The sequence below is a fragment of the Colobus angolensis genome, unplaced genomic scaffold, assembly GCF_000951035.1.
Source record: "Colobus angolensis palliatus isolate OR3802 unplaced genomic scaffold, Cang.pa_1.0 Scaffold14, whole genome shotgun sequence".
Lineage (NCBI taxonomy): Eukaryota > Metazoa > Chordata > Mammalia > Primates > Cercopithecidae > Colobus > Colobus angolensis.
Window position 1 is genome coordinate 1,366,965 of NW_012114488.1, and position 15,127 is coordinate 1,382,091.

The 15,127-nt window shown below is 46.0% G+C and overlaps 1 protein-coding gene across 2 annotated transcripts in view; it reads right to left on the reverse strand.

Moving 5' to 3' along the window:
* Positions 1 to 15,127, reverse strand: part of PDGFRL (platelet-derived growth factor receptor-like) — a 70,142-nt gene that overhangs the window by 47,637 nt on the left and 7,378 nt on the right. For both annotated transcript variants that reach the window (XM_011934871.1, XM_011934872.1), the window contains exon 3: positions 7,322 to 7,619. In XM_011934871.1, the coding sequence (XP_011790261.1) occupies positions 7,322 to 7,619 (298 nt within the window). The remainder of the gene's footprint in view (positions 1 to 7,321; positions 7,620 to 15,127) is intronic.

The following is a 15,127-nucleotide window of genomic DNA, read 5'->3' on the forward strand; positions in this document are numbered from 1 at the left end:
AAGCACAAAAATTAGGTGGGCTTGGTGGTACAGGCTTGTAGTCCCAGCTACTAGCGACTGGGGCACTAGGATTGCTTGAATATGGGAGGCGGAGGTTGCAGTGAGCTGAGATAGTGCCACTGCACTCCAACCTAGGCGACAGAGTAAGACTTTGCCAAAAAAACAAACAAACCAAAAAAACAAAAAACTACAAGGCTTTGTTGGATGAACACCTGGGGAGCTTCCAAACTCAACACTGTCACAGCCCTGGAAAGAACTCATTCTATGGAAAAAAAGAAAACACACAACGAATACTTCTCCATCCAAAGGCACCACGTTCTGGGAACGATGTCAAGAGTCCGTTTCTTGAATCTCTGGTGTGAAATAAATTGTGGTTTTTTTTTTTATCGTTGGTTGATATAGCCATGACTAGATGTTTTTCACATTTTTTCATGTTTCGTAAGTTTTTGGAAGCCCACATCCGTCATTACTTTCTTCTAAGGCTCTTGCTGTGCTTCGGATGAACAGTATTTAATGTTAAAGAGTCAAAATTTGTTTCTTCAGATGCTGAATATCTCTCTTCAGATTAATGCTTACTCTGAGTCTATAAAATGTTTTCAAATGTGTTTTAATATATAATTTAGATATATTTGAAAATACTGTTAGAAAATACTAAAATTTCAAGCATGGAATCCTCTAAGCTTAAGATGCTTTGTGTAAGTCAAAGACTAAATGTTCAGAATAATTTAAATTATGTCAATTCTGTTTTTTTATAAAAAATGTATGAATCCGACTTTGGTGAATAAGGTCGTTTAAAATGTATGTGGTACTGGAGGCGGGGCTGGGTCCTGCGGGTGCACTGGCTTCTTCCCACGGAGTTACATGCAGCCCGTGCACCTGTGAGTAGCCCGGCGGCCAATCTGGCCAACGGGCCATTTTACAGGAACTGAGGTCCAAAGAGGACATGGACACCCCAGCCCGGTCACAGTCACACAGGGCTTAGTGGACAGCCTTGGATTGAACGTGGGCTCCTAACTGCCTCCGGCCACTTCGCACCAACTGGGATGGCCCAGGTCCCCCAGCAAGGGTACCCAGTGAGGGTGCCCAGCAAGGGTAGCTCTGGGGTTTCCTGGCTGGGTGCTTCCCATTGGCTGCCAGCTGTGTGACACCACAGGGCAGAGTCTGTGGAGGCTCCACCCACCTCCTCTTGTCAGTGGTCCCATCTGCCAGGAAGGATGAGGACTCCCAGGTTTCACCCACTGGAGGCTCAGCCTGAGGAACACTGGCCATGGTGGGTGGGTTCACCTTGGACTGACCACCCACTGGGCCTGCCTGCCCCTCCCTCAAAAGGCCCCTCGGGTTGTACGGGCTGTTGGGAGGTGGCTCAGCCTCGAAGGACAGACAGCACACCTGTTGACCTAACCTCACTGGACAGACTCCTGGTCGACACCAACTCCTCAAGAGCCCCATGACTTCAGCTCTACCTGGGGCACCCAGCCCCCCCACCCCACCACAGGGCTAGAAGCCCTGAGATCCTGAAAAAGGGGTGGGCAGTAGGGAAGGTGGAGGCACCCTCCTCTCCTGTTGGACAGTTGAATTCTGAGGGCAAGCCCTGGGCCCAGACACACAGAGACCCTGGCTGCCCCGGCTCTTGTTTGTTTAGGCCCAGGTTCTGCCCAGACCAAGGCCCAGGAGAGCTCTTAGGAGGCTGAGAAACCTCCAGGCCAGACAGAAAGTTGGGGCCAGAGCTGGGTTTTAGAGATCCTACAGGATCCAAAATGGGGCGGCTCCCTAGGTGGGGCATGGCCTGTACCCAAGAACAGGAGGAGTCCTCCAGAGAATGTGCCACCATCAGGGATATGAGCCGGGCCTTCCCAGAGCCTGGGCACCTTTGGGAGCGGGAAAAGTAAGGTGGAACTTGGAAAGGCTTTCAACGCCAGGCTGATGGTTGAGGGGATGGTGGGCAGGTAGGGAGGGCGAGAAGGCTCCCTGTGGCATGTGGGAGCAGGTGGGTGGAGGGAGGAGCCCCTGGAGGTGGCTGCAGTCCCTTAATTGGGGGCCTTGCTCGGGGCATGTGGGACTCTCCCTCCATCCAGAACTGGCCCAAGACCCTTAGAGCCCTGAGTGCTGGCAAATCTCACTGCTCCTGACCCAGCCTGTGTATTCAAAACAGAAACAGTAAAACCAACATCAGGATGTCCATCAGAAAAAAAAAAAAATTGTGTGTAGTAAATCCCACTTCTGGGTATACATCCAAAAGATTTAAAAGCAGAATCTCAAAGAAATATAGGCACATCCATGTTCATTGTGGCATTCACAATAGCCAGAAGGTGGAAGGAGCTTAAATGCCTATCGGTGGATGATGGATTATAAAAATGTAGTCTAGGCCAGGCACAGTGGCTCATACCTGTAATCCCAGCACGATGGGAGGCCAAGGTGGGCAGATTGCCTGAGGTCGGGAGTTCGAGACCACCCTGGTCAACATGGTGAAACCTCATCTCTACTAAAAATACAAAAATTAGCCAGGCATGGCGGTGCGTGCCTGTAATCCCAGTTACTCTGGAAGCTGAGGCAGAAGAGTTGCTTGAAACTGGGAGGCGGAGATTGCAGTGAGCTGAGATTGTACCACTGCATTCCAGCCTGGGTGAAAGAGCAAGACTCCATCTCAAAACAAAACAAATAAAACAAATGTAGTATAGGCCTGGCATGGTGGCTCACGCCTGTAATCCCAGCACTTATGGGAGGCCGAGGTCAGGAATTCAAGACCAGCCTGGCCATCTTAGTGAAACCCTGTCTCTACTAAAGATACAAAAGTTAGCTAAGTGTGGTGTTGTGTGCCTGTAATCCCAGCTAGTTGGGAGGCTGAGGCAGGAGAATCACTTGAACCTGGGAGGCAGAAGCTGTAGCGAGCCGAGATCGTCCCACTGCACTCCAGCCTGGGTGACAGAGCAAGACTCCATCTCAAACATAAAATGTGGTATATATATACAATATAATATTACTCAGCCTTAAACAGAAAGGAAACTGTATCATATGCTGCAACATCAAAGAACTTTCAGGACATAATGCTGTGAGAAATAAGTCAGCAACAACAACAACAAAAAAATATGCTGCATGTTCCATTTATATGGGGTACCTAGAGTTGTCAAACTCAGAAACAGCCAGTAGCAAGGTGATTGCCAGGAAAGACTGCTAGGAGAGGAGGAGTTCAGTGGGCACAGAGTTTCAGCCATGCAAGATGAAAACGGTCTAGAGGTCTATTATACAACAATGTGCCTACAGTTAACAATACTGTACACTTCAAAATTATTTTTTCTTTTTTTTTCTGAGACAGTCTCACTCCTGTTGCCCAGGCTGGATTGCAGTGGTATGATCATGGCTCACTGCAGCGTTGACTTCCTGGGCTCAGGTGATCCCACCCCCTTAGCCTCTCAAGTAGCTGGGACTACAGGAACGCACTCCAAAGCCAGGTTAATTTTTTTTTTTTTCCGTAATTTTAGTAGAGATGGTTTCGCCATGTTGCCCAAGCTGGTCTTGAACTCCTGGGCTCAAGCGATCTGCCCACCTTGGCCTCCCAAAATGCTGGGATTACAGGTGTGAGCCATCGTGCCTGGCCTTCAAAATCATTAAGAGGGTAAATCTATGTTATGTGTTTTTTACCACACATAAACATACATAGTGGTAAGCCTTTCCAGATTTCTTCCAAGCAGTATATCCTTACGTTCTCTCGTACACACACGCACTTCAAGTGTGGAAAGGGAAACAGGAAGAATGGATTCACTTTCTCCATCTCCACTCCCCACCCAGGCCACTCAGCCTTAAGAAGGACTCTATCCTGTTTTATCCACGATGCTAGAGGGTAGAGTCAGAATAAAAAAGTGAAAGATGTCTTAATACAAGAGGATAAGAGAGATAAGTGGACAGTTTAATATAACTTATACATGTATTCTATTTATTCTCCAAGTTGTGTGTGTAGGGGAGTGTGTGTGTGTGTGTGTGTGTGTGTGTGTGTGTGTGTGTAAGAAGGATAAATGTATCAGGGAGGCTTGTCAGTCAAGCATTAAGTAGGGAAACTTAAACGCCAACCACTCAGCTAAGTCTCAGTGAAAAACAAAGATGTTGGAAGTAGTTTTTCAGTGTGAAGAAAGCCGGGAAGATGCAACAGCAAGTGCTGTGGGAAACACAGCTGGGGGGGCCTGCCACGGGTTTCCCAGAGAAAGTGATGCCTAAGTGTCCGGAGCCATAAGGCCCGGAGTTAGCCAACCTCTGTTGCTTGATTTCCGCAAAGCGGAGACGAAATGGCACATTTCCAGGTTCTTTATTATAAATTGTTCCTGCGCCTGCGCCAAAACCTTCCCGCGCGCGCCAAACCTTCCCGCGCGCGCCAACCTTTCCCGCGCACGCGCAAACATTTTTCCCCGCCCAGGAAGATATGCGGCCTACGGCGCAGGCGCAATCCCGCGCCCAGGAAAATTACAAACCCACGGCACATGCGCAATTGTAATTTGAGAAGACCGGGCCCCCGTCACCGCCCTGGCCCAACCTCTTCCCCTGCCAGCCTATATAGGGCATCGCACCACCATTATTAAACGAGACTTGATCAGGCTATTTGTCTTGTCTCCATTTCTTGTGTTTTCTTGTCTTCTCCATTCCCACTCCCCCTTCCAGGGCCCGTTCGACTGTCCCGCGGGTCGGGACACCTAAGGTTAGTCTGGTGCTGAGAGGCCCAAGAGTGTTCCTAGCTATGAAAGCAGCAAACTTGAAGGCCCCAGGAGCCTGGTGCTTTTGAGAATCTTACAGGAGCCCAGGGCAGCGAGAGCACAGTGATCCATCGAGATTAGAGGTGACTCCAGAGAGACGGCAGAGGTCAGGGAGGGCCTCACGGCCATGTGAGGATGTTGGACTTTATCCCCAAGGGCACACACCGAGTGGTGAGCAGGGGAGCCACACGCTGCACTGACTTCTAAGTGTTGCTCCAGCTGCAGTGAGAAGCACTAGCCCAGGTGTGGTCACTGCAGTATCAGAGATGGCAGAGAGCAGCAGCTCAGACAGGGGACAGTGACTCCAGGAATGCAAATGGACAGATTCCCATTCCTGGAAGAAGGCTCAATTGCTATGAAGAGGGAACTGAGTCATATATTATGACTCAATATTGTAAAAGCAATAGCGGTTTGCCATCAATATGTTTCATGGCAAGAATCGCTATTACATTTACACCAAACTCATAGAATTTTGAAACGTTAAAATGAAGGCTGAACTGGCTTAACTTGGCGACTGATTGGATGTGGAGAGTATGGGAGAGAGGGAGGAGGCACGGATGCCTCCCAGTCTTCTGGTTGGTTAACCAAGTGGATGTTGGGTAACCAGATGTCTTTGAGGGAGATGAATTTCTGCAGAAACACAGTTTGTGTGGAAATATGAACCTGTTATGAACATGCAGACTCTGAGATACCTGCCCTCTGCAGTCTTTCTTTTTTGCTCTTTTCTTTTTCTTTGAGATGGAGTATTGCTATGTTGCCAGGCTGGAGTGCAGTCATGCAATCTCAGCTCACTGCAACCTCTGCCTCCCGGGTTCAAGTGATTCTCCTGCCTCAGCCTCCCAAATAGCTGGGACTAGAGGCATGCACCATGCCCAGTTTATTTTTATATTTTTAGTAGAGACAGGGTTTCACAATGTTGGCCAGGATGGTATCGATCTCTTGACATCATGAAAATCTGCCCGCCTTGGCCTCCCAAAGCACTGGGATTACAGGCATGAGCCACCGTGCTCAGCCTGCCTGCAGCCTTTCTTTCTCCCACTCTTGTCATCTCAAACAACGTCTGGTATTTCTCCATTGTAAATCGATCCTATTTCTCCATTATATACAGAAATAGGGTCAGAAAGAATCTTAGAAATCATATCATCCCCTGCACTCATTCTACACATAAGGAAACAGACCTGGCAGAGTTTAGGAGACTTCGCCAAGGTGCACAGGACTCTAACCCCATACACACCCCCTGACTCACAGCCCGTGCTCAGGTTCCTCCCAGCACCACGGAAAGTATGTGTTTCTTTCCTGCTTCTCACAGTTGCCGCCGTCACCACCATAACCACTCTTCCTGGTCTAGAAAGCCCAGCCTCCTGAAGGTACTCATTTAAACATGAGAAATCACTGGCCTTCTTACCAGTTGAGGCCTCTGAATGTAACAATCATAGATTTATGAAAGTAAAAATAATCAGAAGCAACCAGGTGTGGTGGCTCACACCTGTAATCCCAGCACTTTGGGAGGCCGAGGTGGGAGGATCACGAGGTCAGGAGATCAAGACCATCCCGGCTAACATGGTGAAACCCCATCTCTACTAAAAATGCAAAAACTTAGCTGGGCATGGTGGCAGGTGCCTGTATTCCCAGCTGCTCGGGAGGCTGAGGCAGGAGAATGGCGTGAACCCAGGAGGCAGGGCTTGCAGTGAACTGAGATCGCACCACTGTACTCCAACCTGGGTGACAGAGCGAGACTGTCTAAAAAAAAATAAATATATAATAACAATAATAATAATAATCAGAAGCAGTTGAAAAGTAGTTGAAGTTGATATCTGGTCAAGTTGCTCACAGGAATCTCCTGTTAGGTCATTTTAGTTTTCATTACGATTATTTAAGAAACAACATAAAATATTGAGTCCATTAATTTTCACAGTATGTTTTTTATATATTTTTTGAGACGGAGTCTCCCTCTGTCACCCAGGCTGGAGTGCGGTGGTGTGATCGTGGTTCACTGTAATCTCCACCTCTGGGGTTCAAGCGACTCTCCTGCCCCAGCCTCCTGAGTAGCTGGGATTACAGGCACATGCTACCACATCGGGCTAATTCATATTTCTTGTAGAGACGGGGTTTCACCATGTTGGCCAGGCTAGTCTCCAACTCCTGGCCTCAAGTGATCTGCCTGCTTTGGCCTCCCAAAGGGCTGGGATTACAGGCATGAGCCACTGCACCCGGCCACACAATATGAATTTTTAAACATCCATCTGTACGCGTAATAGTTTTCTATAAAATTTTGGTTTCCTACAAAATTTCGCTCCCCATACATTTTCATATAAAATTGTCATATGGTTTTGTCACACGGTTTCCTATAAAATTTCACTCTTTCAACAAATGTTGGTAGGATTTGCAGTTGTTTTTATTAACTGGGTAAAGAAATAAAATCTGTGACTTTCGCTCTTTGAGTTTCTATTTTTATGATCTACTAGGGTAAAATGGAAGATGTCAGAAACAATGTGTAATAACAGTTAAGAAGGAATTTTGTTAACTATTACAATTACAAATACTCAACCCTACACAGTTTAAAAAAAAAAAAAAATGCTTACCTGATGCGAGAGTCCTTAAAGGTGTCAAGATATGCAGGGTAGCTCCATCCAATTCTACTCCCCTTACATCGAAGCTCTACACTTTGCCCCGCCAGCAGACTCAGGGTAGCGGCAGGTTTCTGGAAGCGACCTTTATCTAGCACCTGCATCATGATAGACTGCGTCTTTGGTGTTGAATCGGCTGAGTCCCTGTCCTTTATTTTAGGAATTTTGGGCTTCACCTTCTTGTTGGTAGGTTTGATTCTATTCTCCCCTGGTTCCTTTGGACGCTTGTTCTTGGGAAGGTGTTGGCCAGTAACTGTACAAACCAAAGACAGAGAAATATGCTATAGTAACAGCATCCTCAGAATATTTGAGGCTGATAACTTTTTCTTCTTCTTCTTCTTCTTTTTTTGAGACAGATTCTCACTCTGTTGCCTAGGCCGGAGTACAGTGGCATGATCTCAGCTCACGGCAACCTCCGCCTCCCAGGTTCAAGTGATTCTCTTGCCTCAGCGTCCTGAGTAGCTTAGATTACAGGTGCCCGCCGCTGCCCCCAACTCATTTTTGTATTTTTAGTAGAGACAGGGTCTCACCATATTGGCCAGGCTGGTCTCAAACTCCTGACCTCAGGTGATCCGCCTGCCTTGGCCTCCCAAAGTGCTGGGATCACAGGAGTGAGCCACCATGCCCAGCTCTGTTAACTTTTAGGTAACTCTAGAGAAGATAACTTTTTAATCCTCCCCTCCTCATATCTCAATATTGTTTTCAGTAAAAGTCATGTAATTATCATTTTTTGATTCTATAGTTTTAAAACAATCATTAAAAAGGAAAATATTTCAGCTCCAAAGATATTCAAATTCAGCAAAATAGTTCATGTATGAGCTAAAATTTGCCCTAAGAAAACAAAAATATCATTGCCTGTAGTTCACACTGTCGCACAGTCTCCAAGTGGTCACACAAAACAGCTGAACTGAAGCCATTCAAGGCTGTTTCTTTACTTTGCAGTCTCTATGTTGTCACTGTTCATTTTGATTCTACTGTTTAAACACAGACATATGTAGTTCCACAGAGACTGGGGGCATGAACTGTGCTGAAATTGCATGCACAGTATTTTGTGTTTACTGTTAGAAACAGAATCTCACTCTATCACCCAGGCTGGAATGCAATGGCATGATCCTAGCTCACTGCAGCCTTGAACTCCTGGGCTCAAGTGATTCTCCTGCCTCAGCCTCCTGACTAGCTAGGCCTACAGGTATGTGAGATCACACTGAACAATTTTTTTTTTTTTAGAGTTGGGGGTCTTGCTATATTGCCCAGGCTGGTATCGAACTCCTGGCCTCAAGCAACCCTCCCACCTAGACCTCCCAAAGTGCTGTAATTATAGGTGTGAGCCACTCTGCCGCGCCAAGATTTTGAACCATGATGAACTTTCTCTCAAAACAAATGGTAAAGTGGAGATTACATTTGTCAGGGGCTGGCAATGTCTACATAGAATAAAATGTTTATTATTAAAGAGTAAATATTAAATGTATACTAATCTGAAATTTACATATAAATGATCAAAACTCAACTGTAACTGTAGCAATGATTTAGAATTTCACCCACAAAATATCTTTGGGGAAGGAGTATTTTATCACCAACATTGTTAAGAGTTGCTGGCAAATAGTGGTAATAAAAAGCTAACTGACTTTAAGTTGCTTTTACGGTTGTTTCTGCCTTCTCTATAAATAACGCACCCTTACTGACTGCACCCAGAGAAGAGTCCCCTCACTGTTCTGCCTGTGGTGAGCCACCAGACTCCTAAAATCTCAGCTAAGCCCCTTGTAGTCACACAGCTGTGTCCACGCAACAAGAAAGAAAAGGGGACTGTAGGCCAGGTGTGGGGAGGCAGAGGCTGCAGTGAAAACAATGTTGACATATGAGGAGGGGAGGATTAAAAATTTATCTTCTCTAGAGTTACCTAAAAGTTTTCAGGACTGGGCATGGTGGCTCACTCCTGTAATCCCAGCACTTTCGGAGGCCAAGGCAGGTGGATCCCTTGAGGTCAGGAGTTTGAGACCAGCCTGGGCAACACGACAAAACTCTGTCTCTACTAAAAATACAAAATTAGCCAGGCGTGGTGGTGCATTACTGTAGTCACAGCTGCTAGGGAGGCTGAGGCACGAGAATTGCTTGAACCTGGGAGGCGGAGGTTGCAGTGAGCTGAGATCATGCCACCGCACTCCAGCCTGGGTGACAGTGAGACCCTGTCTCAAAAAAAAAAAAAAAGGAAAGAGAAAGGTACTGTAGAGTTTCAGTTTGACCATCTGTCCGCACAAGCTCAAAGGCCACCTCGATAGATACCCACAGAATTACAAAATTTTCAAACTTACAAGATCCTTAGAGATCATTTAGGTCAAGTCCTCAGGTTGTAGATTTAAAAACTAAAGGAGGCCCTCCCTGAAAAGTTGAATAAACTGTAGAGTCACTCAGCTGGTTAGTGGCAGAATGTGGAGCGGAAGTCAGGCCTCCGATTCCCATTCCAGAGAGCTCATTTCACTACATGGAGATAAACATTCTTTACATATTTTGAATAACCACACAGCCCTTGGCCAATTGAGAGAATGACAGGGCATTTGTAGAACATGTGGTAGATCAGGAGAAAAGTATAATAAAAAACGCAATTGATTTGGACTCAACTGTGTAATGATGAATTTGGTTTCCTTTGTGTGTTGCCCTTCGAAGCGGGAGCCATGGGGCCTCCCCTCTTAGTTCAGTCTGGCCCTGACTCTAGAACCTATCTGCCCTTGGGATCTCTTGGCTCAGTGTCAACATCCAAGCCTCACTCTTTGGGCTTCTATGCCTCAACCTCTGAGCACTGCCCTATTTTCAGCCTCACTCTTTGGGCTTCTATGCCTCAACCCCTGAGCACTGCCCTATTTTCTGTGACTTCATGTCCAGCTGTGACCTGTTTCTTCTCTTAGGCCTGACTCTCTTATTTCCCTTCCTTCCCCTACTAAGGTTCCTCTTGGTTACAGGCCTTACTGAGCATCCTCTATCTTTCCAGGGAGTAGAGCTGTGACCTTGAACCCTAATCTCCAAGGCGGAACCCCCAACACCTGCTGCTGAATCTGCTGTTTGCCCATTACTCTGCTCACCCTGGACACGTGGTTTATCACTCCTGGTTTTAATGATAGGTGGGGGTGGACAATGGCTCCCATGCACAAGCTCCCAGCCTCCTAGAAGGAAAAGCGCTGCAACGGTTGGGAATGTGTCAGATCAACAAAAGCACACTGATCCAGCAACATCAATTGTGAAGCACAAGCCTCAGCTCTGCAATAAGGTAGGAATTACAGTTTTCTTCTTAAGATAGAAAATAATAGGCCAGGCATGGTGGCTCACACATGTAATCCCACCACTTTGGGAGGCCAAGTTGCAAGTTGGGAGGTTTGCTTGAGGCCAGGAGTTCAAGACCAGCCTGGGCAACATGGTACATCGCTACAAAATTAAGGGAAAAAAAAAAAAAAAAAAGGTGAGTGTGGTAACACATGGCTGGAGGCTGAGGCAGGAGGATCACTTGAGCCCATGAGTCTGAGTTTATGGTGAGCTATGATTGCATCACTGCACTCCAGTGTGGTTGACAGAGCAAGACTCTGTCTCAAAAAAAAAAAAAAGAAAAAAGAAAAGAAAGCCTACCATTACAATGTCCAAGTAATCTGTGCCCCGTAAATATTTTAATGCCTGTGAGATTAAGAAAACTCTGGGTTAATGTCTAATTTGGTGTTCTGTGTATCATGGAACAGGAATTCAAGCTATCAGAAATGACAATAACCATATGTAAATCCTATGGAATTTAGACAAACAGAGCTACTTGTCTGACTTCTAAGCTGTAATACCTTGTTATCTATGTTACTCAGGAACATCAGATTACCTGATTATGGAGATTATGTATCCAAATATTTGCTATTATCTATGTAAAATAATTTGACCTTCTGACCAAATAGCCCACCAGCCGATCTAACTGTATAGTTGGTCCAGCTGCCTGACCACAGAATTGGCCTGTGGTTTGAGAGTAATGATGCTAACTCAAAGGAGCCAGCCTAGTGGCCCCACGGATACCCAGACAGTCCTGCAATTGAGTGACTCCCAAATCCCATGTCTAACTTTTTAAAAGATATGACTCTTCAGCCTAACTATGTCAACTGGTTATTTTTCAAAGACCTAAAAAATATAAGAATTCATCCTGTAGATAAATAAAAGTCAAAGTCCATTACCATTGCATTTTTGAGACTATTACATTGTATATTTTATAGAGAAACAGGTGGCAAAATTCAAGAATGATTAAATAGCATTACTAACTTCAGGTCCAGGGCTGCCACTTACTGTGTGACCTTGGGAAGCTACTTACCCTCTCCTGTTTCCATTTTCTCATCTGTAAATTGAGAATGTTATGGTAACAACTCCCTCATAATAACCATAATAGTTACTGTGGGAGTTACATGAGTTAATATGTCAAAAATGGCAAAATTAGCATCTGGCCCATAGTGAGTGATTGCTAGCTAAGTGCTATTTGTTTTTCTGTGGTTGTCACATGAGATCTCTATGACAAACTTGTGGTGGAGGCTAAGCAGATATTATTCTTTTTAATGTATAGATGCCAAGTAGTTCACTCCAGGTCATCAAGAAGGTAGTGAAAAACCAGACCCTCTGACTCCAAGTCTAGAACTTTCTCTGGCTCATGCTATTGCCTCTCCATCCACATAGAGATTAGCATATTGTTGCTTTTTCACTTTATTTGCACAAGTCTCATGCACCATGAGATTCTTTGTTTGATGCGACATGCAGCTCCAAGCCACACAGAACTTGATGCTGGGGATAAGAGCCTCCTCTTCCGGGAAGAGCTGGAGATACTTTTCCAAGGCACACATTGGATCCCCCCATTGAGGAGACGCTGATCAAAACCTCATCTCCAGCCTGGTACAGTGACTCATGCCTATCATCCCAGCACTTTGGGAGGCCAAGGAGGGTAGATCACTTGAGGCCAGGAGTTCAAGACCAGGCTGGCCAACATGGTGAAACCCCATCTCTTCCAAAAAATACAAAAAAATTAGCCAGGCATGGTGGTACATGCCTGTAGTCACAGCTACTCAGGAGGCTGAGGCATGAGAATTGCTTGATCCTGGGAGATGGAGGTTGCAGTGAGCTGAGATCGCGCCACTGCTGCTGCACTGCAGCCTGGGCAACAGAGTGAGACTCTGTCTCAAAAAAACAAGAAAACAAACAAAACCCCAAAAACCCTTATATCCAAAATAAATAAACAGATGTTACAAAGCAAGAAGGAAGCAGGACAAAGGACCACGATTATTCAGCATCAGCTGAGAACCACAATCAAATCTTACTCATCAAAAGTGACCTATTAGCCTCTCTAATAGAACAGTGTTGGAGGAGAAAATAAATTAATTAGAAGAATCGTTGACTGCAGTTTAGATGAGATTTCTTGTTAAGTACAGTCATTAACATCAAAGCGTAAAGCTGTTTGGTTTTCTCCTCCCTGATGGGCAGTAAAGGGGAAACACCATCCCTAAGAGTAGCACCCCAGTAACCACGCCATAAATTTTTCTGAGCCGCTCAGTTGCTTCCCAATTAGTTACATAAACCGAGAGACGCCACCCTCATTTTTCCGCTTTTCATGAAACACCCTGCAGGAACACACATACTTTTCCAGCAACAAAACTGAGAAGGTGGGAAAGTGACCCTACGGAGAGGAAAATGTAGCAAGATGTAGTGAGCCCTTCCTTTCTCTATTCCTTCCGAGAACCCCACTCGAAAACACCCACCTACTGTCAGAGATTTGAACCAGAGAGACTCCAATCTTGAAAAGGAGTCTGGGTAAAATAAGGCTGAGAACCACTGGGCGGCATTCCCAGGAGGTTAAGGCATTTGTCACAGTATGAGACAGGGGGTTGGCTCAAGATACAGGTCACAGACACCTTGCTGGTAAAACAGTTGCGGTAAAGAAGCTGGCCAAATCCCACCAAAACCAAGATGGCAACGAACATGACCTGTAGTCATCCTCACTGATCCTTATATGCTAATTATAATGCATTAGCATGCTAGAAGACACTCCCACCAGCGCCATGACAGTTTACAAAAGCCATGGCAACATCACGAAGTTACCCTATGTGGTCTAAAAGAGACAGGAACCCTCAGTTCCAGGAACTTCCCCTCCCTTTCCTGAAAACTCATGAATAATCCACCCCTTGTTTAGCATATAATCCAGAAGTAACAGTAAGTATAAGCAGCTGAGCAGACCATGCCACTGCTCTGCCTAGGGAGAAGCTATTCTTTCATTCCTTTACTTTCTTAATAAATGTGCTTTCACTTTAGGGACTCTCTCCGAATTCTTTCTTGCACAGGATCTAAGAACTCTTTCTTGCGGTCTGCATCAGGACCCCTTTCCGGTAACACTACCACCGTTTAAAGTATCATTGAAAAAACAAATAGCACTTTCTGAGAACAAGATCCTCCCATGCCAGGATAAAGACCTCAATTTGAAGTGTTTTCCAGAACACCTGTTAGAACACAGCTGATGACTCTCTTCTTGAACAACTCGATTCACATGGCTCGCGGGACCCTCTGCTGCCTTGGTTTTCCTCCTGTGTCACTGGCAACTCTCCAGTCTCTGGCAGCTCTTCCTCATTTTCCTTACCTGCCTGGTCACTCCTCTCTCACTACCTTTCACCCCCTAAGTGACCTCACACAGTTCCGTGACCCTGGCAGCATTTATATGCTGAAAGTTGTCCTAGCTCCCATCCTGACCCCGCCTCTACACTCCGGATCTCAATATCCTGTTGCTTATTCAGCACGGTCACTTGAAAGACGAGTAGACATGTCAAAGTTAGCATGTCCAAAATTTAGCATCTCAAAGTTAGCATGTCTGACCTCTGAATGCTTCCCTCACGCTCCCTTTATCAGCAAATGACAACTGCTCAGGACAAAAACCTCCAAGTCTCACTTTTTAAAAATTTTCCTCTCCAATCCAGCAACAAATTCTTTTGACTTCATCTTGAAATATACGCTGAATCCAGCCTCTTTTCCTTCCATCCACTCACACCACCCTGGGCCAAGCCATGTACCATTCAGACATTTATACTATCTCCTAAGCAGCCCCTGGCCTCCACTGTATCACTCCTTCAGCCATCTGTGCTGCTATAAAGGGATAGCTGAGGCTGAATCATTTACGCAGGAAAGAGGTTTAGGGAGCTCACAGTTCTGCTGGCCAGAAGATTCAAGACAGGGCATCTGGTGAGGGCCTCAGGCTGCTTCCACTGGTGGCAGAGGTTGAAGGAGAATGGGTGTATGCAGAGATCACATGGAGAGAGATGAAGCAAGGTGGGGGGGAGGTGCCAGGCTCCTTTTAACCAGCTGTTACGTGAATTAATGGAGCAAGAACCCACGCTATTAGTTCTATTACCTCGGGGAGGGCAAAAAGCCATTCATCAGGGATCCGCCCCCATGACGCAAACACCTCCCATTAGGCCCCACCCCTAACACTGCGGATCAAATTTCAACATGAGGTTTGAGGAGGTCAAATAGCCAGACCATAGCATTGCACCTCTGGCCCCCCAAAACCCATGTCTTTCAAAGCCTGCAAACTACAAGCATCCCTTCCCAATAGTCCCCCAAATCTTAACTTGTTCCAGCATCAACTCAAAAGTCCAAAGTTTCATCTGAGACTTGACGCAAGTTCCTTACAGCTATGAGCCTGGAAAATCAAAAACAAGCCTTGGCCGTCCCCAGCCCTATAACTTTGCTGTGTGAAGCCCACATGGCAGATCTGATAGG